The sequence below is a fragment of the Nelusetta ayraudi genome, unplaced genomic scaffold (assembly GCF_046127955.1).
Source record: "Nelusetta ayraudi isolate G7.1 ecotype Tasmania unplaced genomic scaffold, CSIRO-AGI_Nayr_v1 ptg000019l, whole genome shotgun sequence".
In the NCBI taxonomy this organism is placed as follows: domain Eukaryota; kingdom Metazoa; phylum Chordata; class Actinopteri; order Tetraodontiformes; family Monacanthidae; genus Nelusetta; species Nelusetta ayraudi.
Window position 1 is genome coordinate 8,983,314 of NW_027466069.1, and position 27,400 is coordinate 9,010,713.

General features: G+C 47.7%; 1 protein-coding gene across 1 annotated transcript; it reads left to right on the forward strand.

The window, feature by feature from the left end:
- Positions 1-44: 44 nt before the first annotated feature.
- On the forward strand, positions 45-26,224 carry ift122 (intraflagellar transport 122 homolog (Chlamydomonas)). Its single transcript, XM_076027003.1, has 29 exons — positions 45-244; positions 946-1,012; positions 1,097-1,181; positions 1,281-1,359; positions 1,460-1,536; positions 1,671-1,737; positions 1,808-1,954; positions 2,880-2,955; positions 4,422-4,613; positions 4,960-5,098; positions 7,136-7,338; positions 8,231-8,368; positions 8,559-8,723; positions 8,987-9,184; positions 9,755-9,895; positions 10,162-10,215; positions 10,851-11,012; positions 12,291-12,457; positions 13,690-13,861; positions 15,703-15,805; positions 18,965-19,105; positions 19,204-19,301; positions 20,614-20,714; positions 23,314-23,479; positions 23,572-23,689; positions 23,780-23,908; positions 25,140-25,216; positions 25,399-25,563; positions 25,685-26,224. Exons 1-29 carry the CDS (start codon positions 201-203, stop codon positions 25,769-25,771), a joined length of 3,558 nt encoding a protein of 1,185 aa, XP_075883118.1. The 5' UTR covers positions 45-200; the 3' UTR covers positions 25,772-26,224.
- Positions 26,225-27,400: the final 1,176 nt, after the last annotated feature.

Consider the following 27,400-nt stretch of genomic DNA (forward strand, 5'->3'; position numbering starts at 1 on the left):
TCAACCGGATGTGAAAGGACTCGCGGGAGTTGTAGTTTTTACATGGCATCGGCTCTAGCTGTTGTTTGACGCCTGTAGCCGTGCATTCTTCTTGCACATCAGTAAATACTAGTCAGTTTTACTCGTATATTGAAGGGAAATGGGCGCACCGCAGCAAGGGCCCTGAACAAATACATATTTTGCTCTGAAAGAGTTCGGAAATGAGAGCCGTTCTAGCATGGAAGGAAACAATTCGGGACCAATGGTGAGAAAGTACATTTTGTTGCTACGCTCTCAAACCACTGCTCGGTGATCAGACGCTACTTGGTTAGCAACCACCGTTGCTATGTAAACGTATTAGCCAGTCAAGCTAGCATTAGCTGTAGTATTTAGTCAAGTTTAATGTCAAACTATCTGTCCTGGCAGGAGTGAAGAATGTTACCAATTCTTTTGTCGTGTAATTAATTATTCTTTTCGAACTCAGAGAGCTAGCTAGCTAAATTCAGTGAGGTTTTGGTTACCATTGCGTTTCCATGCTTGATTTTGGATCTAATTCTGTTATGTGATATTTTTTTTCTTCTTTAGACTGTCCTGTTTTCCTGTAATGAATCCCGAGTGTTTAAAAAAACCGTTTTGTAACAGCAATCCTGAAAAGCTGTTTTCATGGTTTTGCGAACATTTATTTAACATTATTTATTTATTTATTTATTTATTTATTATATTAGGTCAGTCACTTTGCGACAGTTTGCATCAACTTACTTGATGTTGACTTAGGTTTTGTAGCTATAACTTCAATTATGTTGAACTCAGCCACAGCAGGCAATAAAAAATAAGTAGGGGCTTTCATTTGGCTCATAATGGTATAATTCTTTTTCTTCTCATTTTCAAGAACACTACACAAATAGTGAAAATAAGATGATAATAAAAAACGATAATGAAGTAATTAATTGGATTTTTCTTTCTCAGTGTTTATGACCTTGCCTTCAAGCCTGATGGCAGCCAGCTCATCGTTGCTGCCGGGCTTCGTGTCCTGGTAAGGCTTTACCCGGGTCACATCTCGAAACAGTTGCATTTATACACCATCATTAATACATTGCAATTTTTTTTTTTTTTGCAGGTTTATGATACAACAGATGGGTCTCTTATCCAGCCTCTGAAAGGACATAAAGACATAGTGTACTGCGTGGCATATGCCAAAGATGGTACTAGACTAGCATTACAAGCCTACGTCTTCTTGTCCTATTATAGCCACCATTGTTATTGTCATGATGATTCGTCATTGCTACTCCATTGTCACGCAGGTAAAAGGTTTGCTTCAGGCTCTGCAGACAAAAGCATCATCATCTGGACGTCTAAACTGGAGGGTATTTTAAAATACACGTATGTTTCACTTTACCTATTATACTCAGCTCTTGAAGTTACTGACAAATGTCCAACATCATGAATCTAATCAGCCCTCATTTTCGAACTTGATCTGCAGTCACAATGACTCCATCCAGTGTGTCGCCTACAACCCTGTTACCCACCAACTTGCGTCCTGCTCCTCTGGGGATTTTGGTGAGTGCAATAACCATTTAAGATGTTTGTCTCAATTTAAAATCTAGGTCTCTTTTTAAAATGTTGTAGCTTAATAGCAAATATTTATAGCTTTTAACAAAATAGTTTTTCTTATCTACCCCGTGTATTTATAGGCCTTTGGTCCCCAGAGCAAAAATCTGTCAACAAGCATAAAGTGAACAGCAAAATAACATGCTGTGGGTAAGTGAAGTCTCCGTTCGGAGTTATATGGACCTCTGTCATCATTTTCTAATACAAATTTCTATCAAAGGTGGACAAATGACGGTCAGTACCTGGCCCTGGGAATGATGAACGGAGTGGTAAGCATTTGTAACAAGAATGGAGAAGAAAAGGTCAAGATAGAGCGTCCGGGAGGTTCTTCTTCTCCTATCTGGTCCATAGCCTGGAACCCCTCCAAGTGAGTGCGAGCGATTCATAAAACCTGTCAAATTCTAACAAAATAATTCTCACTTTCACATTGTTTACCATGATGAGTCCTCTTGCATTTTGAACGGGTGTACGGTAGCCAGTAGGTGGCAGTGGTCAATCACAGCAGGAGGAAATCTTTTTTGTAAGGGCTGAAATAATGATGGCTGGGCACAGCTGTCCCTGCTTTGATGCTTCCTTCATCCAGGGCTCGAGCCAGGAGCTCACCTGCAGCCACTGCCAGTCACTTCTCAAAAGCTAATTAAAATCTGAGGGCGTCGCTGTGAGGGTGTAAGTGAGGGGGAAAAAATAAGCCAGAAGAAGCTGCTGATAATGGAGAATGAAGAAAAGGCTGTATGACTGAAGACTTGGTCAGTAGTTGTTGTGAGATATAAGTGTCAGAACATATGTTCAGCCTTGAAAATATATATATATCTTTTGTTTCACGTTTCAGATAGATCTACAGATAGATACCAATAACAAATGCACATATAGTCATAAAAATACAAGTATTTTTCCGAAATGCATTGCGATATACAGTATGAACAAAATAGGTGAGTGAAGCTGTATTAACAAAAAGCAGCGAATGTCAACAGAACTAAGTTGTCCAGTCACAGTCCGTGGCGAGCTGCAGATAACAGGATTTGATGGGATGAATTCCGCCCAAAACAGCGGCTTATGCGGACGCATACATAGGCTTACGGCATATCATATGATAATAATAAAGATAAATACAATAGGCTGTCATGCTGCTACAATTGCCCGGGACGGAGTCGCCAAAGCCAAACGCTCTCCCATTGTCAGCCGATCTGGCTTGACCATATGTCTCCGATAACACTGAAAACAGCTAAAGCCCCGTCAGCGCGGCGTGTTGACAGAGCACTAATGCCTAAAGGCATTTTGTTGTCTTTTCACAGGGACGAGCACAATGACATTCTGGCTGTGGCAGACTGGGGTCAGAGGCTCTCCTTCTATCAGCTCAGTGGGAAACAGGTGAATGTCTCAGGTCCACATTCTGAAGTGTCCCCGGGGGCCAAGCGATGGAACTTGAGGGCAAACAAAAACACGAAGAAAAAAAACACGCACACTTGCAAATGTGCAGTTCAGACGCGCATGTAATTACAGTGTCCTGCTGTTGAAGTACGGCGCCTTGAAACGGTTTAATCCTCCACCTTCGCTACATGGAACTGAAAAAGGGCATTTAGGCGGCTAAATATAGGCAGTCCTCATTACCATGCAGTGGAACAACAAGGAGACTCAGGGACACTATCAAGTCGCTGCATTTATTTATTTATTTCCTGCTGTGGCAATAGAAAGCGAGCACTCAGGGGACTGCCAAAGTCCTCCAGACATATAGCATTGAGAACTCTTAACTAGCTTTAAGATGGGTGTTTCCTGTTGTAATCAGACTGTCAGGGTCTATTGAAACCATAACGGTACATTGGAAGTAATCCTTCTCCGATTAAACGCTTCCCCCCCACCCCTCCACTCCTCCCCCCGACGCCCCCCTCTCCTTTTACGCCGCCTCATTCCTTCCTAATTGCCCCGAGGGTGAAAAATTGCAATTATAGACAAACATGCATTGTTGCAAAACCCGACGCGCCGCAAGCTCGTGTATTGTCAATGGTCCGTTGATTTATTTAATTGAGCACTTGGCTTCCCGTTAATAGCGGCGCCACACTCGAGCAGCCCGTTCTTCGTGCGCGAGTCGAGTCGCCGACGTCCTTCGGTTTTAATTCCGGCCTCCTCCCACTGGCGTCCCCCCCCCCCCCCAACCGCCCCCGTGGCCTCACACATTAAGGTGATGATTCTCATTCCAGTCGCTTCACCGTCGGCTGCTAACTGCCCTATTGCGCGGCTGAAGGTCACTGACCGACGGCGATAACCGAGAGCAGAATGTGCAAAATGTTGGAGCTCGGCTGACCCGTCCGTCCGTCCGTCCGTCCGCGCTCTCCTTTCGTTCATTTGGGGAGCGAACGTCTCAAATAGGTCTTCCCAGCATCTCGCTCTCGTGCTGGAGTGAAGATGCCTCGGCGGCTCTCGGTCCAAAATGCCCTCTGTGGAGTGGAATAGTAATCTCCCATTTGGGACACTTTAACCCTCGGCAGAATTTCAGTGGTCATTCTGAAGGGAATCTTTTTTTTTTTTTTTTGCAGTGACAATAACAGAAAAAAAACAACAGCTTTCATTTGTCATGCAGCTTTTTTCAAGGGGGAGAAAACAGATGCGCGCACACTTAGACAGGCTTATATAATGTTGCAGAAGTGCACTCCGGACACACACACACACACACACACACACACACACACACACAATAGCGGCTTTTTCAACCGGAGAACAATGTATTATTTGTGTTTTCATCTGGGGCTGGTTTAGACCCCGGGCCTTCGGGTGCGTAATGCGAGCATCGCCGGTTTCAACTCGCTTTAATTAACATTTCCCTCTTGTCCCTCCCTCAGATTGGAAAAGACAGAACTCTGACTTATGACCCCTGTTGCGTCAGCTACTTCTCCAAGGGCGAGTACATCGTCATGGGCGGCTCCGAGAAGCAGGCGTCCCTCTACACCAAAGTGGGCGTGCGGCTCGGCACCGTCGGCGAGCTGGGCGCCTGGGTGTGGACGTGCCGGGTGAAGCCCGACTCCAACTTTGTGGTGGGTCTTGCAGCTCGGGAGTAAAAAAATCTGGAAATCTGTCGGCAATATTGCGGGGCCGCGAGACGAGGGAATGTTTGTAAAGAGTGGGAATAGTCTGATGTGAGGGTGCGTGACTGTTTACGCGTTGCCTCCTCAGCTGTACGGCAACACGAGACGCTTTTTTTTCCCTTTCGCCATATTTAACAAGAACTGGCGAGACACCCGAGAGCCAACTGGCTGCTGGCAGCTTCTCTCACTTCCGCTGGGTGGCTGCTGTAACAACAGGTACACTCTGTCTCGCTCTCGCACTCCTTTCTCGGAGGTGTTAATGGGATGTGCTGCCTCCTTGTTATCTCTTGTCTAGGTGTTGGGCTGCCAGGATGGGACCGTCGCCTGCTACCAGCTTATTTTCAGCACGGTTCACGGCCTCTACAAGGATCGCTATGCCTACAGAGACAGCATGACAGACGTCATTGTCCAGCACCTCATCACCGAGCAAAAGGGTGAACGCTTTTTGCTTTTTGCAGCTAGAAATTGGGTTTGCAACAGCCGACCCCCGTGGCGCCTCCTCCTGGAGCGTCGGCAGAGATCTGTGTGTCGCAGGGACAAAATATGAGAAACGCTAATTCCACTTGAGTTGAATTGTGTTTTATTTTTCAAAGTTTAGTCCCGTCGTACCTGCAAAGCAGCGTTTCTCAACTGGTGGGTCGAGACCCAAAAGTGGGTCGCTGAGCTGTTTCTATTGAGTCGCGGCTTCGTGAGCAGTTTTAAGATTTAAAGATCTAATAGATAGAAGATAGAAGGTTGTGGGTTGGATTCCAGGCCTGGGGCCTTTCTGTGTGGAGTTTGCATGTTCTGCCTGTGTCTGCCTGGGTTCTCTCCAGGTTCTCCTGCTTCCGACAGATTAGAAGTCCCTGACTTAAAAATACACAATACAAAGGTTTGTTATAAACTCAGGTTGGAGGCATCCTGTCAACCCTTTTTTTACGCACGTTTCTGTGGGAAAACTGCTTTTTGGGATTTTTGGCTGCAGTACTTCAAGTTGCCACTGGAAAAAAACAGCCACATTGGAAGTCCTGTATCCAGATATTGTAATACATCCATGGGATCGGATATGTCAACTCTGCACTTTCCAACCCTTTTGAGCTTGAACTCTGGCCGCCGCTTCGCCCGTCCTCAGACACGCCGTGTTTGTCCGACCATGAGGCCGATACAACTCGAGACTGAGCGGTTGCAGGCAGCGCAGCGAGGCGTCCCCCACTAGTGAGAACGCTAATGGAAATGGTGTGAGCTGCAGCCTCCGCATTGGCTCGTGTGCCGAGGAGGCGCAAGGACAACTACTACGCACACAGTGACATAAATGAGTTACCTACATTGTTTCAGACTGTTGTAAAGTTCCCCGACAGTGATAATCAAACCCCTTTTAAGACCCATTAAAGAGTATTTATCATCTCAGACTCCAGTCGAGCTGCTTCACTCCATTAATTATGCAAAAAGACTCAACAGTTCTTGAGAAAACGGTGTTTTTTTTTCCATCCGCCTGTGAACAGACTCAGTTTTAGCTCCCTGCTAAAACTGATACTTTGTTCAAACTTTTGTATGTTTTGCTACAGGGGACAAAAACAAGCGAGACGGTCTCACAGGGTAAAGCAAACATCAGGCTGGGATGTTTTGTCGGTGCCCTTTATGACCTCACAAGGGGTCGATTTCAAGAGATGCGTTTTAGCGAACACCTTCTCAACAGAGAACCAAGCAAAGGAAACGGTGTATGTTTCTCATCACTGACAAGGGTAGAGGGAAAAGTTATTCCGAGGACAGGTTTATCACACAATTCAACCTTGTAGAGATGTCCGATATTGACTTTTCGCCGATATCCAATCAGCTGATATCGTCCAAACGCTTAATTTCCGATACTGATATATGCAGGTGTTTACATTAACATTGTCTGTAGAAAATAAGAACACCACTTTCACATAAGTTATGGAAAAGTGCAATATTTATTTTCAACGTTTTGTCTCCTGTAATGGGAATGAGCAAAAAACAAAACCTGCACCTCCACATGCATCCATGATTTTATTCAGGCACGTTTGGCCAAACCCGCCGTTATCAGGTTTTCATTATCGGAGGAAAAACCGATAGCGATACGCAGAGATATTACAAAAAATGCTAATATCGGGCCGATATTATCGGACATCCCTACACCCTCGTTGTTCCTCTGAGGTATTGCGTACGGTGTTATAAGGAATTATTAAAACAAAAACATTATTTTGCCATTTCTTCCTGCAAACTCAGGGAGTTTTGAGATGATGAACATTGCACGATTAAACACCCCAGTTCCCTTTAAAAGGGCCTGTGAGACCTTTAATAGATCCGCCTGCAGTCTCTCCTCATTTCACCTTCATTCATTCTCTTTTCTTTGAGTAGACGGGAGTCTAGCTTTAATTTCAGCGCGCAAAAGAACGCAAAGCAATAAAGCTCATCCGGCGGGCGACGATTGGACTTTTTTTTTTTTGGTCGTAACTCTCTCGGTGTGATTCTAGTGAGGATCAAGTGTCGCGAGCTGGTGAAGAAGATCGCCATCTACAGGAACCGCCTCGCCATCCAGCTGCCCGAGAAGATCCTCATCTACGAGCTCTACTCGGACGACTCCTCGGACATGCACTACCGCGTCAAGGAGAAGATCTGCAAGAAGTTTGAGTGCAACCTGCTGGTGGTTTGCTCCCTGCACATCATCCTGTGTCAGGTCAGACGAGTTGTTGTGTTTTCCAAGCCGTCTTTGTGTTCTCAGCCTTTTTCTCACCAAATCGGACGAGTGCCGCTCCCTCGGCCGCACCTCTCAGACAAAATATCCCCCCCCATTCCCCCCGCCGTTGCCACTCCCGTCTTTTGTTCTCCGCTCTGAAACGGACTCGTCGGGATTGCACAAGAACCCATCAGGGAGATTTCAGCACTATTAACCAGATAAAAACAGAGTGATTCAGTGGTGAAGCAATCGCGCCCGAGCCAAACTACCGTGAGAGAGAGAAGGAGAGTGTGGTGAAGTCACCGTCCTCCCAGATGTTCCTGCCTAAAGTCTGCAAGAGGCTCCAGCTGCCTGCGTGCTCTGCAGCGTCTCCTCCGCTCACTCTCCCCACTGAGTGACGGAGAAGGGCCAGAGTATAAACCTGCGGGTGTCCCCTCGCAGTCTCCGCCGCTGCTTCTCATCTGTGCGCGAACCCCGCCTGTTTGACAGAGAGCGGCAGGGGGAAAGAAGCCATAACCCCGAGGTTATTTCCCTCTAAATCTTCCTGGCTGTGACAGCGGCGCTTCAGATGTCTCTGTTACAAGTGAGCTGGCGTGTCGGGCCTCAGACGGCTTTCAGACCGTATAAATGGGCTGCGCCTGCACAGGACTTGCATGCCTGTGTCACATCAAATCGTTCCTCATCCTTATGGCATCTCTTTTTTTTTTTTTTCTTTTTTTTTTGGGATGTTAAAACCACATTGAGCGGCCCTCTTTTTTGAAAGAAAGCTGCGGAAAGACCGATGAGGGTATCATAATGATGGCACAATTACCGGAAGATATGAAAGTCTGCGTTCCATTTGTGCTCGTACCTCACATCATTTTATTCCCTCTCTCTTCATTATTTCCTGCAGGAGAAAAGGCTTCAGTGCATGTCCTTCACCGGTCTCAGGGAGAAAGAATGGGTGATGGAGTCTCTGATTCGCTACATTAAAGTGATCGGTGGTCCGCCAGGCAGGGAGGGGCTTCTGGTTGGTCTAAAGAACGGCGCTGTGAGTATCGCCCTTCAAAGAAAACAACAAATTGGCTGCACGGAGACCAGCTTAGTTTTCAAGTTTATATTTTGGCTGGCAGTGTGAACGCGGCCTAACATTAGTGTTTGCTTTTCCTATTTTAGCTGCATTTGTACTGACGGTGCTCCTTGTGTGTGTGTGTGTCTGTGTGCGTGCGCACGTGACGTAGATCCTGAAGATCTTTGTCGACAACCAGTTCCCCATCACGCTGCTCAAGCTGTCGACGTCCGTGCGCTGCCTGGACATGAGCGCCTCCCGCAACAAGCTGGCCGTGGTGGACGAGCACAACACTCTCCTGGTCTACGACATCAACAGCAAGGAGCTGCTCTTTCAGGTCAGCGGGCAGGATTAAGGGTGCGGCAGGCAGGCGGGCGGGCAAGCGGACGGACGAAGCCGCCTTGGCCGGATTTCAAAATGCATCTCAGACGTGCAGCCGGTCGGAATGACGTTCCGTAGAATCACATTCATCAGGTCGCCGTACATTATGCACTCATGCATCGCTGCGCCTGTGTTCCGCAGCCACCTCCAGACCCGACCCGGCCTTCCTCACTTTCTTTTTTTTAACCTGCCTCCCTTCTTTTCCTTTCCTCCCCATAGGAGCCCAATGCTAACAGCGTAGCCTGGAACACCCAGTGCGAGGACATGCTGTGCTTCTCTGGCAACGGCTACCTCAACATCAAGGCCAGCAACTTCCCCGTGCACCAGCAGAAAATGCAGGGCTTCATGGTCGGCTACAACGGCTCCAAGATCTTCTGCCTCCACGTGTACTCCATGTCGGCGGTTGAGGTGCCTCAGGTGCGTGCACGTGAAAGCCCCAGCCTGTGCTTCAGCGGTGACGCACACCGATGTCCTTGCACTTAAAGGTCCAGTGTGTAATATTTGGCTTTATTTATGATTTCTATATTGGTAAAAACTTAATATACCGCACATGAATGCATTAATAAAAGTGTGTACTTGCAGTACAGTTTTAGAACAGGTTTTATTTATAGCCTACCAACCAAAAGTATACACATTGCCAGTTAGTTGCCATCTTGCACCACTATATTTCTAAGGAAGCCCGGTGTGGACAATCCAGAGGGTCCGTTTCGTAATGTGGGTGACAACTCGTGTCTTAAAATGAACCAAAAAAATAAGAAGGTGGATGAGGTATCCAGGTTTGGGTGTGCAGGCCACCGTAGTTTACTGGCAAGCTCAGGAGGGGGAGGGAGAGTGAAAGACGCTGCAATCTGAAATATAACCGCTTGGTTTTGCCGTTTCTTCTTCAAAATCTCCAAAAATTACACACTTAACCTTTAAGGAGACGTTTGCTGTGCGAAATGCAGCTGCATTGGCCTATTTCAATGATCCCCTCTCCACTCTGCCCAGTCGGCGCCCATGTACCAGTACCTGGAGAGGAAGATGTTCAAGGAGGCCTATCAGATTGCCTGTCTGGGCGTGACGGACAGCGACTGGAGGGATCTGGCTACGGAAGCCCTGGAGGGACTCGACTTTGACACCGCCAAGAAGGCCAGTGGCGAACACTCAGACTGCGCCAGCCGTCAGCCCACTCGCTTTGCTTTGACCTTTCCACCTCTCGACAGAATAATAGGAACGCACCGTTCTCTGCTTTTGTGCTTTTTTTTTCCTTATCCGCAGCTCTTATGCAACGCAGTCAATATAAACGACCGTGTGGGGTCAGAATGTGTTTTTGAGGGCTGCATAGCAAAAACACAGGGGTGATATTTTTTATGGCTTACCGCTTCAATGCTTCCTTGTCCCTTTTCTATTTGCAGGCCTTCATCAGAATCCGAGACCTGCGCTACCTGGAGCTCATCAGTAGCATCGAGGTAATTCCTGCACTTCAGCCCAGTTCTCCTCTCTTCACTGGCGAGTTCTCCTCCTCCCAGGCCAGAAATGACATCACTGCAATTAGTAAAAAGTCCCTCTGGACCAAAACTATTATGGTCATCGTACACTTAATTTGCTCACTTTAAAGCCTGGCTACGCTTCACATGCTGCGAACCAGAGCGCGGGTGGAACTCACTTCCTCTCAAGGCTCCAATTCACACACACACACGCGTGGAAAATGTATACAAACTGCAGGGACGCGCGCACACGCCGTCCCTGACAGCGAGCATACACGCACGCTTAAATCTTTTTCAATTTGCCTCCCGTGATGACACAGCGCCTGCCTGCCACCCTCTCTTCTCCAAGAAGGTGAAGTGGCATTTGGTTTAAAGCGTTCTATTTTCAGCCAGATGAAAGAACTCTTCATTGCATTCTATAAAAAGAGCATTTGTTCTGTTATCACGCTGATGGATGGTATAGGACCTTATAGTTAGTTAAAAATGAAGACCTGCCTCGAGTAAGCAGCACAGAGTTTCTGACACGTCTCACATTTTGAAGTCCTCCTGCGTATCCGTGCGCATGCGCGCAAATATTTGTTTTGTGTTGACAGATTTTGTTTTATTTTTTTTTGCAGGAGAGGAAGAAGAGGGGTGAGAACGACAACGAGCTCTTCCTGGCAGACGTCTTTGCCTACCAGGGCAAATTCCACGAGGCGGCCAAGCTCTACAAGCGCACCGGCCACGAGCAAAAAGCCCTGAGCATGTACACCGACCTGCGCATGTTCGAGTACGCCAAGGTGATTGCAGCAACGTCAAGAAAGCATTCACATTCTCTGATTAAGTAAAAGTATGGATACTTGTGTAAACCAAAAAATACTCTGGTAAAAGTACTGATTCAACTCCTTTATTTCAGTAAAAGTAAGAAAGTCCTGAAATGCACTTAAGAAAACAGTGAAAATCATTTTTGTTTGCAATGAATGTAACAAAACGTGCGTTGATAAGCTGAGGTACTCTGAAATAATCTCCCTCTAAAATATGATCCGCTTTGATGTTAAACAACACAACATCACGAGCTGCGTTTCCATTATTTAAAAGTAGTGATGTAAGGAGTGGAAAGTGCAGATATCTGTGTGCAAAAGTAGGCAGTAAAAGTAAAAAGTCGTCAGAAAAAGCAATACTCATATACCCCCCCCCCCAAAAAAAAAGTGCTGTAACTGAGTTTTATGCTTCATTACCCACCCCACTGGGTGATTGGACCGTCGATTAGCCGGGGCCGTATCAGAACGAAGTGGGGCGAGGGCCTCCGCGTTCGTAATTTCACGAGACCTGAACATGTTTTTCCTCGGCGCGCGCGGCCATGCCAAGTCGGGGGGGGGGAGGCCCTCCTGCGCCGTGTTCGCCGGGGCCTCTTAACCGTCCGTCTTTCATCTCCTCGTATATCAGCCGATTCTCCGTTCGTATCAATCCAATCGGCGCGCAGCGCGTCTCCCTCTCCGCAACACCGGGGCTATCTCGCACCGGTGGACGCCGGTTGGAAAAAGGAAAAAGAAAAAAGGGGGCCGAAGCGGAGAGAAATGAGGCAGAGAGTCGGGCCTCTTCACAGGCACTTTGATGGAGGGGGGGGTCACAGTGGCGGCGGAGACAAATCCGAGCTTTATTATGTTTACATGTGGGCGCACACTTTGATCATCGGCGTCACGTTCACGTCTCCGGAGCAGACCGGTGTGTGTGTGTGTGTGCGTGCGTGCGAGATTTTAATGCGTGTTTGATGTGGCTGCTGTATATTTATGTGGCTGCGCGGCCATCTGGGCCCACAGGCTGTTTGTTTTAGATAGGACGGACACCGGAGGGGACGGCCCTCCAGCCCTCCAGCACCTCCCGCTGCCTGTGTGACTCCCCTCCTCACACAGTTTCCCCTCCCCAGTCTGTCTGTCTGTCTGAGCTGGACGTCCTTTATGCTCCTCTCTCCCAGATAACTGCTTGGAATCTGGGTAAAATGTGACTTTTCGGATTCAATATGATCGTCTGGCTTTTTTCTCTCTCTCTCTATCGCTCTCTCTCCCTCTCTTCTGCAGGATTTTGTCGGAGCGACAGACCCTAAAAGCTCTCGGATTCTGATGACCAAGCAGGCGGACTGGGCTAAAAGCAGCAAGGAGCCCCGGGCGGCGGCAGAGATGTACCTGTCAGCAGGAGAACATCTCAAAGCCATAGACATTATAGGAGAGCACGGCTGGGCAGACATGTACGTGTCAGTCACTATAGATAAGCCCTCCACTGTACTTCCACCACCCTGCCATTTCAGCTTAACCCTTTCCCCCTGTCTTTTTCCGAAAATGTATGCACAGTTTCCACAAATCTGCACCTTACTACTACTACTACTACTACTACCTTCCCCCCAAAAAAAATATTTTGACCTTTTTCAAAAAAAACATCTTTGGCAATCAACCTACAAAGAATTGAAGTGAAACTTAAATGTCATTTGTATTTAGTATAAGAGTGAAAACACCTCCAGAGTTGCAAACAAAGAAGAAGAAGAAACAACCGGCCAATAACAGTGAGCCGGGCTGCACATTCAAGCGTCACTATTCCCGACTTACCGATAAGTGCCGAAGATTTCAATCCCCGAGTTCAAACGTTTGGCTCCTCAATTTAAAATAGCGCGAAATAAATCTGTGAATGTGTGATCGGTGTGTTTTAAAAAAATGTGATATTGCCCTTCAACCCGTTATATATCGCACGCTTTAGCAGGCACTTCCCCGAAGGCGAGATAAATTAAAGATTTTTTTTTGATCATGTGTAACAAAGCATTGCTTAGTAAAGAAAAAAAAATAGCTACAAAAAAAGTACAAATTCACACAATTCACATTCAGCGGTGCAATGACGTGTTAGTGGTAGCTGAGAAAAGTAGGAAATGACGGCCACCTCACTTCCTCGCTTCCATAAGCTGCGTTTCCATCACAGTTTTTGGCAAAATAAAAGCGATGTTGCGATTTGCAGGTGTTTCCATTGAATAGTGTGAAGCGCATAAGCCGTAATTCTCGTAAAATCTTGTCCCGCAGGACGCCACCTAGAGGAGGATGGAGGAGCAAAACATTTTGCGTCAAATCTGCATCATTTTTTAGGGAAGTTTAGGTGTTTCCATTAACAGTTTTTTTTTATTGCGATATTTAGATTTTGCGCAATTCTAGGGGTTATGGAAACGCAGCTATAGACACACAGACACACAGACACACACATGCGTGTGGCTTTGAGCAAACAGATAATTTGATAAACCAGCGTCTTATGGTCGCATCAGTTTCCCACTGGCTCGGTTTGACCTGCCGGTCTGCAGAACCTGGCGCCTCCCGCCGTGCCGGCAGTTGCTCGACACAGCCAACTGCAGTCGGGGTCAAATATGCATTGTTGGATCTGCAAGTCTGTGTCGTTTACCTGCTGCCTGCTTCCCATCACTCCCCCCCCCCCGCTCTCACCCAGGCTTATCGGCATCGCCCGCAAGCTGGACAAGGCCGAGCGCGAACCCCTGGCCAAGTGCGCTCTGTACTTCACCAAGCTGCAGCACCACGGCTACGCCTCCGAGACCTACTCCAAGATGGGCGACCTGCAGGCTCTGGTGCAGCTGCACGTGGAGACGCTACACTGGGAAGAGGTCTGACACACTTCCGAGCGGCAGGGAGGGCAACGGGGGGGGGGGGGGGGGGGCACACCTGCTCCGCTCGTCAGGGCTTACACATGCGCCGTCCTGAGACAATCCCCATAAATATCACGCGTGCGCCTCCCTCGGAAGGGACGACCCCAATAAGCCGCTGGCGTGGCTGAAGAGGCGGCCGCCGTAAAGCGCTCCGGCTCCTCGGCACACTCGGATCCGCGGAGGGTCTGCAGCCGTGTATGTTTTATTTAATATATTAAGCGTAGCAGCATGCAAACAGGAAGAAGTGGCATGCGGTGCAATTTCCTTTGACTGCTGGAAACTTTGACCACACACACACGCACTTCCACACTCCATTACTTACCACCAGGATTTGGACTTCCAAGTCGCTGTAATTTATTGCGTAAGAAAGTGCGAAGCAAAAAGAAAAAAAAGTCTTATGCTTAAAGATTAGAGCTTATACGGCTGATTTCTGCTCGCGGTAAAATCCCTGCTTTCTAGTGTGGGAGGCGTGGGGGGGCCAGGGTCGGAGGGAGGGGGGGTGTAACATAACACAGCACGGCAGCACCCTTTTAATCAAGCTAAATAAATGACAATCACAGAACGCGAAGCCCTCCGTTCCGCTGGTGTGAAACAGCCAAAAAAAAAGCAGAACGTCGGGGTCGGCGTCACATGTTTAGACCGACGAAGTCAGGCCGGAGTACGTTGGGCTTAATCCTGGAAGAATGACAAAGAAAGTCAGGAGGGATGGAGGACGGAGGCGGGGATGTGGGAGCTGTAATGATTCATGTGCTTCACCGGGGTGGAGAAGGACACCGAGGCTCAGGCTGGAGCTTCAGCGTGAGCCGCGTGGTCGTCGCTCGTCGACGCTGCTCTTCCTCCCCGTGGTGTCCGCTAGTTTATTCTAGCGGCTATAATCTGATATTTTCGAATCAACACTAAACAAGGAGCATCATCATGCTCAGTAATGCAGTGTGTTACTCATCCATATACAAGTGAGCTCACAAAAGACTGATGATGTCATTGTCTAAATGTAAATGCATGCTGGACTTTAATGAACTAAATAATTCACACACGTGTAACAGAACAAAAAGCCAAGCAATGGCTGAATCCCAAACAGATCAGAACATTAAACATCCTTTTAATCACAATTTTAAACAGAACGTTGTGTAAAACATATACGTATCTATGTTCAATATTTGAGTGGTTATGGTAATTCGGGACATTTTCTAGTGGTGATGCTGTGTAGACTCAACACTGGCTCTTCTTAAACAAAGTGTGTCTTTAAATGACACACACCCCAACACACACACACACACACACACACACACACTTGTACTCATCTCCCCTGCCCTCCACCGTACAGCCCCGTTGTGTGTGTGTGTGTGTGTTGGCTCATGTTTTGCCCGAGGACATTTTGATTAATCTGTCACCGTGACAGACAAATATACGTCCGCAGGGCGCGACAAGAAGCTCTTTATTTGCTGCCATTCAGGCGTTCGCAGCGGCTGCACACGTCCTTCTAATTGAGCGTAGAAAATAAATAAATAAATAAATAAATAAAATCGTCCGATCACGCTCGTCCTCGGCTAAATAATGCCGCTCCGGGCCAGGTTTTAATTGAAAGCGACGCCGACGTGGACGCGACTCTCTCAATAACGAGGAGCCGCTGGTGTCCCTCTGCCCGCCGAGACAAACTCACCCCACAGCGACGTCACATTCCCGGGACGCATTTCTTCTTTCTTTCTTTCTTTCTTTTTTTTTTTTTTTTTTAAGTTTGCTGCCGCGTCACATCTGTCAGTCTCTCACCCCCTCTCCCCTTCAACTTGTCTGTTTGCCAGGCGTTCTCGCTGGTGGAGAAGCACCCGCAGTTCAAAAACCACGTGTTTGTGCCGTACGCCCAGTGGCTGGCCGAGAACGACCGCTTCGAAGAGGCGCAGAAAGGTGAGTTGGGCGCCACCCGCAGGGCCGCGCGCGTCAGGTGAGTGTGCGGTCGGACCACACAGGCAGCTTATTCATTTTTCACCCGGAGCATCGTAAAACTGTTGAAGGACTTCCTCCCCTTCTTCCTCTTCTATCGCGACTATTTATTTTTTTTGTGTGTGTCCAGCATCTGCTGTAGTAGAATTCTGGATACGTTCGCGTCGCCTCAAATGTAAAAATCAGGCGTTACTGCTACACACTCGTCTCACGGTAAGTTAGGGATGTTCAAATTGTGCGTGACATTTATGGAAAATGTAAAAGGTTCACACTGCGGTGATGTTGTATGGTGAAAGTAGGACATGTGACGTCTGGTGTATTGTATGCTTGACGTCTTCCAAACCAGCTCTGTTTAGGTTGAAACAAATGGTAAAATTTAAAGAATAAGAATTCCCCTGATGACCCCTGATGTAAATAAATAAATAACATATGAATTAATGAATTAAATTAAAAGATAAGCTGCTCTTGAAAAGGGATGACGGATGGATGGAAATTAAAAGATTAACCTGGGGAGATGACGCATTTTATGACCCCTGCCATATGTGCTCCGCCTCAGAGGTGCTAAGCCCAAGGATCAAGTCAGATTGGTTTTATTAGTTGAGCCCAATTGGTTGGTTAAGAATAAACATTGTTTATATTAGAGAGGGCAACCCCATATATCTTCTAGATGTGAAGAGGCTGGAGCTGCAAATGTGGAGATGCTCTTATGGGCTTTGAGAGCTCCCTCAGGTGGACCAGTGCCTGAAGGACACTCGACTGCTTCCTTGTAATAAATGTTTTTCTTTGCAATCAAGTCGGTGTCGACGGAGATTCCTTCATCATCAACGTATCATTGCCGCATTGTGAACCACAGACATCTGAATAAAAGCATGCAGTGGTAATTTGTTCAGCTCAAATTTCTGCATATTTTCCCGCTGTGGGCCCATCGGGGCTCATCTCTATTATAAAAACTCTGGTGGGGTTTACTGCAACGACAACCACAGAAAACATCCAAATCTCACTGACTTGTCATGTGACTTTGGATGTCGTCTTGTCTTGGTCTGGCCACCTGGCGATGAAGACGACCGTTCAAACGCAAACTGTCGCTGAAGCAGGACATTCAGTGCTGGATTCCTGGATCAGACGCACGTGTTTGTGCTCTTTGCGGTTAATCGCCTTGTCGGACGACAACAAATTACGCACAAAGTGCCCAAACGCAAGAGCGGTCGGAGAGACGCGTCAAATCAAATTCCCCGGCAGACGTTGCGTTTTTAATGCGCCTCCTGAAATCTCAGCGTCCCTGACTCTTTGCGAGGGGGGTGAGGGGTGGGGGGGGGGGCTAAGTCTCGACGTTTTACACGTGGAAGCGATAAAAAAAAACCCCAAAACTGTCAGCTGTGTCTGGACGCCGACAGTTTCCTCGCTCCGTATCCCTCAAAATTCCTCTGTATCCACGGCAGCACATGATCCTCTTTGCCGCAGCGGCCCGGGCCTGCCTGCTACTCAGTGACACGCACGCCTGCCTCCTAATCACCACTGGCACAAGCGGCTCTGATGATGATTACCAACTGTAGCCGTAGTTCTAATCAGCTCATAGATTTATGATTATGATCTCAGCGGGCGTTTTCCCTCGTCTACATAATCCCCCCCCACCACCAGCCTTCAGCCCGGCGCGGCTCCACGGGCCTGATTGTGCTGGAGCTCGCCGCCGGTCGTGCGTCTCGCTCATCGTATACATTTGTGTCATGACACAATATTGCGTTACCGGCGATTGTGAGCGAGTCATCGGCGTCTGGCTTGTCTCCTATCATCTCTCTTGCTCTCCCCCCACTGACTGCTGTAGATCTGCTCAACTTTTATACTGCCGGCCAATTTTACACTCATCTTCATATATATATATATATATTTTTTTTTTAAGATTTTGGTTTCAATTTAGTTTTGACCGCACACCAAGGATTTAATCAAGGGTTTATTGTGGAGAACAGAGAAGGTTTGAACGATGCCCTCAAAATTTTTGGCTCCTGCGTTATGCGGCTCAAGAGAGCATGTGCACTTCACACCATGCTGCTGCAACTCCCACGATGCGTCAGGATGCATCGGCCAATCAGAATGAGCCGAGACGCAGCAGCATGAACGTCGCCGTAACCTCACCCTGGGAACAATATTTTCTGGTGATTTTATGGCCTTTTTTTTTTTTTGAAAGACCATGATTGAAAAATCTGCAGTAGAAAATGCGTTTCAGGTCCAAGTCGTCCTATCAGCAGTTTTAGAGGCGCTTCTTTTTCTTTTGCAGTCTATGGGTTTTTTTGGGCGCGGCACCTCAAGTGGCCACTAGAAAGTAATCGTTGCGCCGCCTTATTGCCAGTCCAGTACCAAGTTCTTGTAATACAGCCATGGTTTTGACTCATCAAGGGTTTAATATAAGGGGCAATTTCACCAAAAGGGCGTTAAACAGTTGACCTTGCCTTCCCTTGAAGGTCATTTGAACAGATGTGACAACAGTGGCCATATTTGTCAGTTCCAGCACACAAAGCTTCAGTCTTTGGATTGGTTTTTGTGTGAAGTGTGTTTTTTTTTTTTTTTAATGAGTTTTGGTGCCAGGTTCAGGTGGATCCAACCTGCTAGTCCGCGCCTGTCTGTTGTTACTGCTTGTTGCGATGATTACTCAACAACAACAGGCCTGTTGTGTTTAGATTTTATGACGTAAACGGCCACGTTTGCGTGTAGCTGCGCTGCTCCTTTACATTGGCAGGCTGTGTTTGTGTGTCCTGACCCCTGCTGCGCTGGTAGGGGCAGGGTCACTGGTCACATCCACTCCCTCAACCTGCTTCTAATTACCCCCCCTGATTGGACCATAATGAGCTTGTGTTTATATGGGAAGTGAAGTCAAAGTGCTTTGGTGTTTTGTTTTGTTTTTTGCTGGGGGGAGAAAAAAAAAAACTGCAGTTGAAAACACGAAAGTCTTGTGTTTAAAGCACAGCTGATTACACGTCTCCTTTTCATATCAGGTATAACTTAATGTAAACAGATATGTATGTAGTCTAAATGTAACGTCACAATCCAATCAGTTTGATTACATTGTAATAACAATATTAAATTCTGATATTCAACCAAAAGCTCATTTTTCCTTTTTCCACCCGTCAGCCTTCCACAAAGCCGGACGGCAGAACGAAGCCGTCAAAGTCCTGGAGCAGCTCACCCAGAATGCGGTGGTGGAGAACAGGTTCAACGATGCGGGCTACTACTACTGGATGCTGTCCATGCAGTGCCTGGACATCGCCAGAGGTGATGAGGCCGCAGCGAAAGGGCGAAAAGTCTGTGGCGGCGACGCCTCGTCGTTTAACCTCAGTTTGTGTTTTTTTTGCGCTGGGCCGCCTTCGCAGAGAGCGAAGACCAGAGGGACGAAATGCTGAAGAAGTTTGCCCGTTTCCAGCATCTGGCCGAGCTCTACCACGTCTACCGCTCCATCCAGCGCTACACGGTGAGGAACGCCGCCGTCGACCCTAATCTCGCATTCAGCTCCGGCAAAAAAAAAAAAACAACCAAAAAACGGGGAGGAGGCTTGTGGAAAATCTTAAGACGGTCTGCAGATTGGCTGTCAAATTAAAAGTCCCGGGTGAAGGACGCAGCGCCCGCCGCATGTGATTACGTTTCATTAGTAAGACATTCATCGGGCGCTACATGTTTTTCTTAATTGTTGTTTTGCTCAAAGTGCACTGACGGACAGCTCCTCGCCGTTCCTGCCTCCTTCCCCCGTCGTCTTATTCCGCGTTTTTCTGCAAACTCACTCGTCAAAACTCTTGGAGTCTGAGCAAAGTTCCGCGAGTTCCGGCTCTGTACGTTTATCTAAATCCAAGAAAAGCTACGGGGAGGGAGGCAGGGAGAGAGGGAGAGAGGGGGAGAGGGAGGGAGGGAGGGAGGGAAGGGGACGCTGCAGGAGAGGAGAAAGAAAAAATAAAAAGATCATATGCAGAGAGGGTGTCGGGCAAAGTGGACAAAAGAGGGTTGAGGGTGTTACGCTCAGGCCGTTGAGCTGGAGCCTAATCAGCTTGAACCACTTAGAAACCATTATTATACTTTTTAACATTTTTCTTTTTTTTCTTTTTTTTCGGGCTAATGCGCGCAAAGGGAGGAAAAAAAAAAAATCAAAAGGAAAGTTCAGGTGGCTCTATTACATATGGCTATTCATAGTGACAGATCTGTTCCCTTTAATGCCGCCGTCAAAATGGCTCACTTCCTGAAACCCCGCTGACCCCCGTCGCCGTGGCAACCAGCTGCTTGATTAATCATGATGACGACCTAATCAGCAGTCTTCCCCATGCCCTAAGCCATAACCTACTTAGAGCCAAACAGGCCCTTTCTGGTGATGGCCACTGTATGGGGCTGGCTGGCCTCTGTCACGTTCCACTGTTTGTTGTTTCAGCTTTTCCTTTTGGGGTTGTTCTCTGGCTGCCCCCCCCCCCCCCCCCTCCCCCCCCTGTGCAAGAGGCATCATTGTGACACACACCAGAACAGGAAGCCTTCACGTCTCACTATTGCTCTCCCGGGCGGCCGCCTGAGACTCCCAACCATGAATCAGCTTTTGGGGTTAAAGCGTTTTGCTGTTGCAGTTTCTCCCTTTTCTGTCTGGAGCTCTGTGGGGTTCTGCAGCAGCCTTTTGAAAAAAAAAAAAAAAAATTGGAGTTGGACTTGCACATCTGTATCAAACATTCTCTACAGGTACTAATCCCTTCACTTTCTCTTCTAATTCCGCCCCCTCCTCACCCCCCCCGAACCCTCCCACACACACACAGGATGAGCCGTTCAGCTCCCACATGCCCGAGACCCTCTTCAACATCTGCAGATTCCTCCTGAATAACCTCACCAAGGAAATACCGCCAGGCATCTCCAAAGTGTATCCTCCCACAGCTGCCGGAGACGCCTCGCAAGCAGTGAGCTGCCGGTCGCGTCGCGTCACGCCAAGTGGTGGTGGTGACGACGCGCGGAGGCGGGTGCGGAATTCAGATGGGAGGCCAGGAATTAGAAAGGAGGGGAAGTCTAAGGAGAGTCTGGGTTGTACAGACTTAGAGCCTGTTTCAAATATGTCAAAAGCCCAGTTAGCTAGCTAAGGTGCTACTAGAGTAGATAAGATTAGAGATTTGTGGCCATTTGTGCAAGTTAAAAACAGGTTAAAGCAGGTCCATTGGAATCCTTGAGCGTTGCCCTGAGTCAGCGTAGAGATACTAATTGTCTAAAAAAACACAAAGTGCCTGTACGGCAAAGGTGCAGACGGCGCATAAGACTGCACTCCTGAATACATTATGATTATTCACATTACATGAATTACAAAAAATAATAGGGAAAAGGCAATTAAATAAGGGCTAAAAAGGTTTGACTTGGTATGGTTACATAAATATTGTTCATGAGCAGTGTTGGCGTCTATTACTAAGTAATCCACTGCTTACGAAACAAAGTAGTTAAAGAAGTAATTAGATTACTTTTTTTTTTTTTTTTAAATAAGTCAGCAGTAATCGGATTACTTTTATGCAGTAATCCCAACACTCACTGTTCATGAGGTAGTGCTCAGTAGTGTGTAAGGGGGGAGGATTCTTTGATTGTTCAGAGTCAGTAATGTCCATCTTTACCGTCTACTCTGATGAAGCGGTCGCAGTTGAAATCCACTTTACACAGCGTTCTTCCGTGAGCTTTTCACACTTGTCACCATCAACAACAACATTTGGAACTCTGCAAAAAAAAAAAACAACAACTGGTGTTTCTCCAGGAGAGCTACCAGCATCCTGCCCTCCATCTGAGCCGTGTGACGTCACGCGAAAGCAACCTATTGGCTCGGAGAGGCGCGGCGCGGCGCGAGCGCAGCATCCGTCCCCGGAATAACCTCGCGAAAGGCGAACTGAAATTGAGGCAGGCACAGATGACGGTGATGATAAAGCGGTGGGAAGGCAGCAGGAGCCGCCGCCGTAGAGAAGGAAAAGTGGTGATGACAGGTGGAGGAGGAGGAGGAGGAGGAGGAGGAGACGATGCCAGCAAGAGGCTTGTTCTCCCTTATTCAAACAAAAGCTTTGATTGCTTGACTGCGCGTTAGCGTACGCGCCTGAAAGTGCCGTCATATGAGAATAAAAAAGGCGACACTCAGCCACCCACAGCCACTCGGCTCTGCCCGTGCAGTCACGCCAGGAAGGAAAAAGCCCGACCAGCCAGGAGGAAATCTTGCCGATCGTCCCGTTTCCCCAAAAGTGAGGCTGAAATCTTTGAACTCGGGACCCGACGGAGCTCGGCTCAACTCGGCCAGTTCGTTATTGTCGCATCAAGCGAGTTCATCAGTGTGTGTGTGTGTGTGTGTGTGGGAGGAGCTGAAGAGTCTCTGAGCAGGGGTGCCGGGAGGAGAGCGAGTCCTGATGGTTGAAGCTGCCGGGGTCGGGGAGGTTTTGCAGCTGCGGCTCGTTGACACCGGCGGAGGAGACACTCGTGGAGCTGCTCGCTCCGCCAATCTGCCTCCACAGCGGCGCAAACAAGCAACGAGCGCGTCACCTACTCGCGCGCGCACGACAACAACAACAACAACAACAACAACAATAATAACAACTAGCGCAAAACCCACAGACGCCCCCCACCGATGTTGAACTTTGAAAGCACTTGGCTCAGCAGGCCAGTTTGCTCCACTTTTACATGAATGCCGTGCGTTATTGTGAGTTCTCCCGCATGGGATGCATTTGTTAGTTTTAATACTTTCATTATTTTTTTTCCCCTTCTATCCAGGTCACCAGTGGAGGGGCCTAGTATAGCTAGCTAGACATAGACATCCAGATATGGGCATGTTTAGCCCGCTGTTTGCAGCCTCCTACTACAAAACGCTTCATTTTCAGGGTTGCAGCTTCCTGCTGAGACTGAGGCTTCATTTAGTTCCACGTCCTGCACGGCTGAAGCTCTGAGTTAGTTTGCAGAGGGACGAACCCCAACCGGGCTGGTGGTGGCGTCACTAACGTGGGAGAGGACTCGGTGCCCTTTGTGACATCACAGACGGGGGATTTTTCACAGCCTCATGTTTTTTTTGGGGGGAAAAAATAAGTACAGGGTGGCCTTTTCCTGTTTCAGGGGTCTTCACCTAAAGCAAGTTAGCCAGATATGGGTTTGCCCCCTTTTTGCCATTAGTGGTGTTTCCATCAACCCCTAGAATTGCACAAAACCTAAATATCGCAATAAAAAAACTGGCCATGGAAACACCTAAACTTGGGAAAACCTCTCTGAAATATGGCTAAAAGGTCAGCGGACGGGGTCACGTGACCAGTTCACTGCAAGTGAAAATGGCGCCCTATGTTTGGACGGAGCAGGAGACAGAATGTTTTTTACAAGCAATTAATTACGGCTCATGCTCTTCACACCATTCAGTGCAAACACCTGCAAATCGCAGTGGCGCGTTGTCGAATTTTAAGAAATATCGCTTTTATTTTGTGAAAAACCGCTGCCGCCGTTCCCTCCTTGACCCGAGCCGCCAGCAACACCCTGTACGCGCTCGCCAAGCAGAGCCGCAAGCTGGGCGCGTACAAGCTGGCCAGGTATTCCTACGAGAAGCTGCAGGAGCTGCACGTCCCCTCGCGCTTCCAGGAGTCGGTGGAGCTGGGCGGCCTCACCATTCGCTCCAAACCCTTCCACGACAGCGAGGTATAGGGGGTCGGGGGGGGCGGGTCCACCGTTGGCCCCTTACCCGACCGCCACCCCCGTCCACCTCACCGTGTCCCATCTCTGCGCCGCAGGACCTGATCGAGGGCATGATGTGCTACCGCTGCTCCACCAACAACCCCCTGCTGAGCAACCAGGGCAGCGTGTGCATCAACTGCCGGCAGCCGTTCATCTACTCGGCCTCGTCGTACGGTCAGCGGCACGCAGACCTTTGTTTCTTTGTTTGCTTGTTTGTTTGCTTGTTTGTTTTTAATAAATGTAGCCCCCCCCCGCCTCGAACAGAGGTGCTGCCGCTGGTGCAGTTCTACCTGGAGGAGGGCGTCGGCGACGAGGAGGCCGTGTCCCTGATCGATCTGGAGGTCCCTCAGGCGGAGCAGCAGGAGGCGAGCTGGAGCGACGGGGACAACGCTCGTATCCTTTTGGCTGCTTTATAAGTTTAGTCTTGGAAAATTACTCGAACATATTAAAAAGTGCACTAACTAGCTTAAACTATAATAGAATCGAGGCATAATTAGGAATCCCCCCCCCCCCCCACCCCCCCCAAAACACAAAAAAACCACATCAGCAAAAAAGAACAAAAACACACAAACGAATCATAATAAAAAAAACAATAACTCTGCCTGAAGTCGCTTTATAATCAAACGTCCTGTTCATGAGGGATATGAAGGAGTTGTGGCTGACTTTTCTAAGTCCCACCACTTTTTCCATCTGCTTTTAGTATTCAGTGCAATAAATAACATAGCTATTTTGTACAAGACCGCACCAACCGAGACCAAGACATCAAGACTAGAGAGTACCGAGATCAAGACCAGACTATTATTTATATATTTATATATCAAAGAAAAACAACAGAAAGAAAAATGACCAGCATCTTTTTTTAAATTCAAGGTTGCTTCTAAACCCAAAAGCAACATCTCTTTTCAGCAAGGTATCTTAATCATTTTCTTTACCAACTATTTCGAATTCCATTTTCAAAAACACAACTTTGCCTCATAAAAAAAAAATTAAATAAATAAACAAACTAGGGACAAGGGGCTGTGTCACTCTGGGTGTCACAAACGGAGCGTAAAACGGCAGCGGCTGGACTATTTTCCGTTATTATCGTGTCATTGCAGTGTTGGCTGAGCCTCGACCGGTCTTAATCAAAATCCCCAAGACAAGACTGAGTAGAAATGCCTCCCAGACGAGACCGAGACCCTTAAAAAGTGGTCTGGAGACCAAGGCCGCTCTCGAGCGCCGCAACACTACGGTAACTCCCGCTAACGCGCATCTCCTGGAAAGAGCGCCCCCCCCTCCCCCCGCCCTGCGACGCCTCTAAGAAGCTGTTTAGTCGGCGTTGGCCTGGATTCCTCGTCGGCAGGGTAAGCTGTCTGCGCTAAGTCATCTTAGCTGTCCGGCTAATAGGGTTAGCCAGGCTCTCCTGTCTCATTTTAATGACACTAACCCTCCGAGAGCCGCAGCCGCCGCCCTGGCCGGGGCGATTAACCTGCATTAGGCAGCAGACACTCAAGGGCACCGAGGTCCTGCGGCCCCGCGACGTGACCGACGCCTCGGGAGAAAAAAAACACGCAACCCGACGCGCATTTAGCTTCTCGAACGCACTTGTTGTTGAGTTATGGGCCCCTTGAGTGACCTCGAGCAGAGATGCAGGCTTTGAGGATCGAAGACGAGCTGGATGATAAAGGGGACGACCCGTTCACAGCCAAAATGAGCTTCGAGGTAAGAGGGAGGCGGGTTCGCATTCCACCAGCTGGCCGGAGCAGCTGCGCCGGAGAGCGAGAGGGCGAAAAAAAAACCCCCCAAAAAGTCCAGCGAATAATTTTCTGGACGTGTTTGTTTTTCTCTCCGCCCCAAACAAACCAACAAACAACCAACAACCAACCAACCGCACAAACACACAGCAGGGGGGATCCAAGTTCGTCCCCGTCAAAGTCAGCCGCTCGGTGCTGCGCTCCATGAGCAGGAGGGACGTGCTCATCAAGCGCTGGCCGCGGCCGCTCAAGTGGGAATACTTCCGCTCGCTGCTGCCCGACGTGAGCATCACCATGTGCCCCACCTGCTTCAAGGTGCACACACACACACACACACACACACACACACACACACGCATTATGAAAAGTTCACCAGTTCAACCCCCCCACCAGACACACTCGTTCAATGACCGGTGTTGTTTTTCTCTCCCTGCAGATGTTCCACAGTGAGGATTACGAACTCCTGGTGCTGCAACACAACTGCTGCCCCTACTGTCGAAGGCCCATCGACGAACAAAACTGACCTGGAAAAAAAAATGAGAGCAGCTATTTTTTTTAATCATGTCATTTTTTTTCTGGGACTGTTTTTTTTTCTTCTTTTTTCTTCTTTTTTTTATTGTATCACAGCTCTTGATTTGTCGCCCGCTGGTCTCTGGGCCGTTATACCACCAGTGTTTGCGCGCCGCTCATTATAGAATGTGAGAAAAGTGCACCATCAGCCCATCAACCCAGCGGGATTACGAGGATCAGATTACTTTGGAGCTGTCACTTAGTTACATCATCACTTTTTAAAGGGGCCCAAGAGTGAATGTAGAGTGGGGGAGGAGGGGGGGAGGGGGTATATATATATATTTATTTATCTTTAAAAGGACTCATCATCAAGTTCAAAAACGAACCCTGAATCCCGCAGCTGGAGTAACACAAATATATAAAGCAGTTTATATAGAATCATGAAAATGTGTTTTTTTTTTTTTTTTTTTTAAATATGTTATTACATGTGAATAAAAAACTTTTCATTAAAGTTATTCTGGTATTTTATTTCGAGTGAGAGGATTTTTTTTCTTTCTCTCTCTCCGCTGCTCAGAATCAGCTCCAGTGATATGAAGTCTCTCCTGCGGGGGATCGAGCAGCAGGCTTCGCGCGCGCGACGCAGCCAGGGAGCGAGCGGCGAGCGCTCCGCCTCGCCGGCTCTGATTGCACTCGAGGCTCCGTGTGAAAAGCTAGCGGCGTGCAGCGGCTGGGGGATTAAGACGGGCGTGGATGCAATTAAACCCAAATTGTTGAGCAAGTTGGATTTGTAAACGCCCCCCCCCCCCCCCGCATTCTGAAACACTTTCAAAATTTGGTTCTCTCGTTGGTTCTGTGGTGGGTGACGCACACAACGGTAATGACGGTGGCGAAAGTATTCACATTCTGTACTTGAGTAAAAGTATGGATATTTTGTGTTAAAAAAAATACTCAGGCAATAGTAAAAGTACTGATTCAACTTTTACTCAAATAAAACTAAGAACTTGGATCTGAAATGTATTTAAGTTAAAAGTTAATATTCTATATATTTTTGGGGGGCATTAATGAAAGAATACACACACTACCGGTGAAAAGTTTGGACACACCTTATGAATTGAATGTCATGTGTGTCATTCTCATGACTATTGCAGTTTCTCACTGAAGGCATCGAAACTTGTGTTTGAACACACATAGAATTGCGTAGGAAACAATAAAAGTGTCAAATAACTCAGAAACACGTTTTATATTTAAATTCTTCAAAATAGCCACCTTTCATAAAAAAAGCATACTTAGAGTTATTTTACATGTTTTTCTTTGTTGCATAATTACATATATCTTATGTCTCATATATTTGATGTCTTCAGTGTTTACGCATGAGAAATAATGTCCAAACCTTTGACTGGTAGTGTAAATAAATACATTAACAATACGTGTTGATAATTTGCAAAAAAAATGAAAAAGCTGAGACAGAATTAATCTGGACTGAACCGACCGCAAAGCTGAGGTTGAAATATGATCCACTTTTATCTTGAACTACACAAGGGCGTAGTTCAAATAGCTCCACTTTGAGCAACAACAACAAATGACTTTTAACAGAATTTCTATCTTTCAAACACAAAATTAACCGGCGTTTTTTTTCCAATGC